The sequence below is a fragment of the Colobus angolensis genome, unplaced genomic scaffold (assembly GCF_000951035.1).
Source record: "Colobus angolensis palliatus isolate OR3802 unplaced genomic scaffold, Cang.pa_1.0 Scaffold47, whole genome shotgun sequence".
In the NCBI taxonomy this organism is placed as follows: Eukaryota; Metazoa; Chordata; class Mammalia; order Primates; family Cercopithecidae; genus Colobus; species Colobus angolensis.
The window spans coordinates 3,325,173-3,326,859 of NW_012118154.1; the positions used below are offsets into that span (position 1 = coordinate 3,325,173).

At 59.5% G+C, this 1,687-nt stretch overlaps 1 protein-coding gene across 1 annotated transcript in view; it reads right to left on the reverse strand.

Moving 5' to 3' along the window:
* YBX2 (Y box binding protein 2) overlaps positions 1–209 on the reverse strand; it is a 6,876-nt gene extending 6,667 nt beyond the window's left edge. Inside the window, exons 1-2 of the mRNA XM_011958631.1 lie at positions 183–209; positions 5–106 (exon numbers count right to left, since the gene is read on the reverse strand). Coding sequence (XP_011814021.1) covers positions 5–106; positions 183–209 — 129 coding nt within the window. The remainder of the gene's footprint in view (positions 1–4; positions 107–182) is intronic.
* Between the last annotated feature and the right edge of the window lie 1,478 nt (positions 210–1,687).

Sequence of the window (1,687 nt, forward strand, 5' to 3'; positions counted from 1 at the left end):
CCACCGGCCGCGGGAAATCAAACGGGCCGGTCGCGCCCCAACTGCCACCTGGCCTCTGCGCGAAGGGCGGGGCCGTGGCCGCGGCGCCAAGGTTGCCCGTGACGACCTGAGCGAGGGGCGGGAGTCTGCATCCTCGGTTCTGGCAGTGAGTAGCACTGCTCGCCTCCACCCTCGAGACCGACCTTGCCCGTATGCTGCCAGTTGCACATGCCTTCCGGCCACCACTGCCCTTGGCACCCTCTCCTCACAGGACGGCCCTGCACACCCTGGGGCTGCGGGGTCCGCCACGGGATAGGCTAGAAAGCGCAGCAGAATGGATTTCCCGGCTCACACTTGCTCCCATAAGCCAGGAGCCCCCCCACTCTTTTCTTTTTTCTTTTCTTTTGAGACAGGGTCTCACTCTGTCGCCCAGACTAGAGTGCAGTGGCGCGATCTCGGCTCTCTACAACCTCCGCCTCCCGGATTCAAGCGATTCCCTGCCTTGAGCCACCTCAAGGTGGCTCCTGGCCTGCCTCTACCTATGTTTGTATTGGAAACAAAGTTTAGAAGTAGTGCAATGTGCAACTCTTCGCTGAGTTGGGTGTGTTTGTTTATTTGTTTGTTTTGACACAAGGTCTCCCTCTGAAGCTCAGTGTGTGATCTGGGCTCACTGCAGCCTCCGCCTCCCGGATTCAAGCGATTCTCCCTCCTCAGCCTCCTGAGTACCTGGAATGACAGGCGTGCGCCACCACAGCCCGGCTAATTTTTGTATTTTTAGTAGAGATGGGGTTTCACCATATTGGTCAAGCTGGTCTCGAACTCCTGACCGGTGACCCACCCGCCTCAGCCTCCCAAAGTGTTGGGATGACAGGCGTGAGTCACTGCGCCCAGCCTTCCTGAGTTTTGATCAATGTGTCCACCTATGTGGCCCACGCCGACTGCTGCAGCTCTGATGTCTACCGCCCTAGACTGGCTTTGGGGTCTCTCACATCTGCCTGCCGGGGGCTGTGGTCTCCGGTCAGACGTCAAGCTCCAGCGGACTCGAGGCCTTTTGCACATGCAGTTTCCTCTGCCGAGAACGCGCCTTCGTGTCCCAGGGTGGCTCTCTTCAAGTAGCAGCTTACATACGACTCTTCGCGATCGCACCATTCCTTCTTTTTCTGATGGCATTTTTGAAAATATGACACGATCCTGACCATTTGCTTATTTTATTTCCCTGCACACAGTGGGCTGTAAACTCCACAGCAGTTAAGAGCCTTGTAGTTAAGCCGGACGCCTGCAGCAGTGCCTGGTACAACGTACACGTTCAATATTTATCGAATACATGAACGGCCCCCATTCCACAGATGAGAGGACTGAGGGGCAGTGCGACACTTGTACCAGGTTTCTCGGGAGCCTGGGAAGATTAAGAAAATGGGCCGGGCGCGGTGGCTCACGCCTGAAATCCCAGGAAAACGAGGCTCCAGCAGTATCTCCTCCCTAGGGCCGCCTCCCCCAGCAGGGAGGACGCGGGTGCGCATTGTATTTTTAGCCAGGGCAGCGCGCCCCGGGGCAGCACACGTGCCCCCAGGCGCTGCTGGGCCGGCCCCAAGTGCGCTTCCCAAGGGCTGGCGTCCTCCGCGTCCCCTTCGCGGCCAGCGGCCCGCAGCGGCCACAGTCTCCTCTCCCGGTCCCGGCGCGCCCTCTGCCGGCCGCTCCCGGAGGCCGC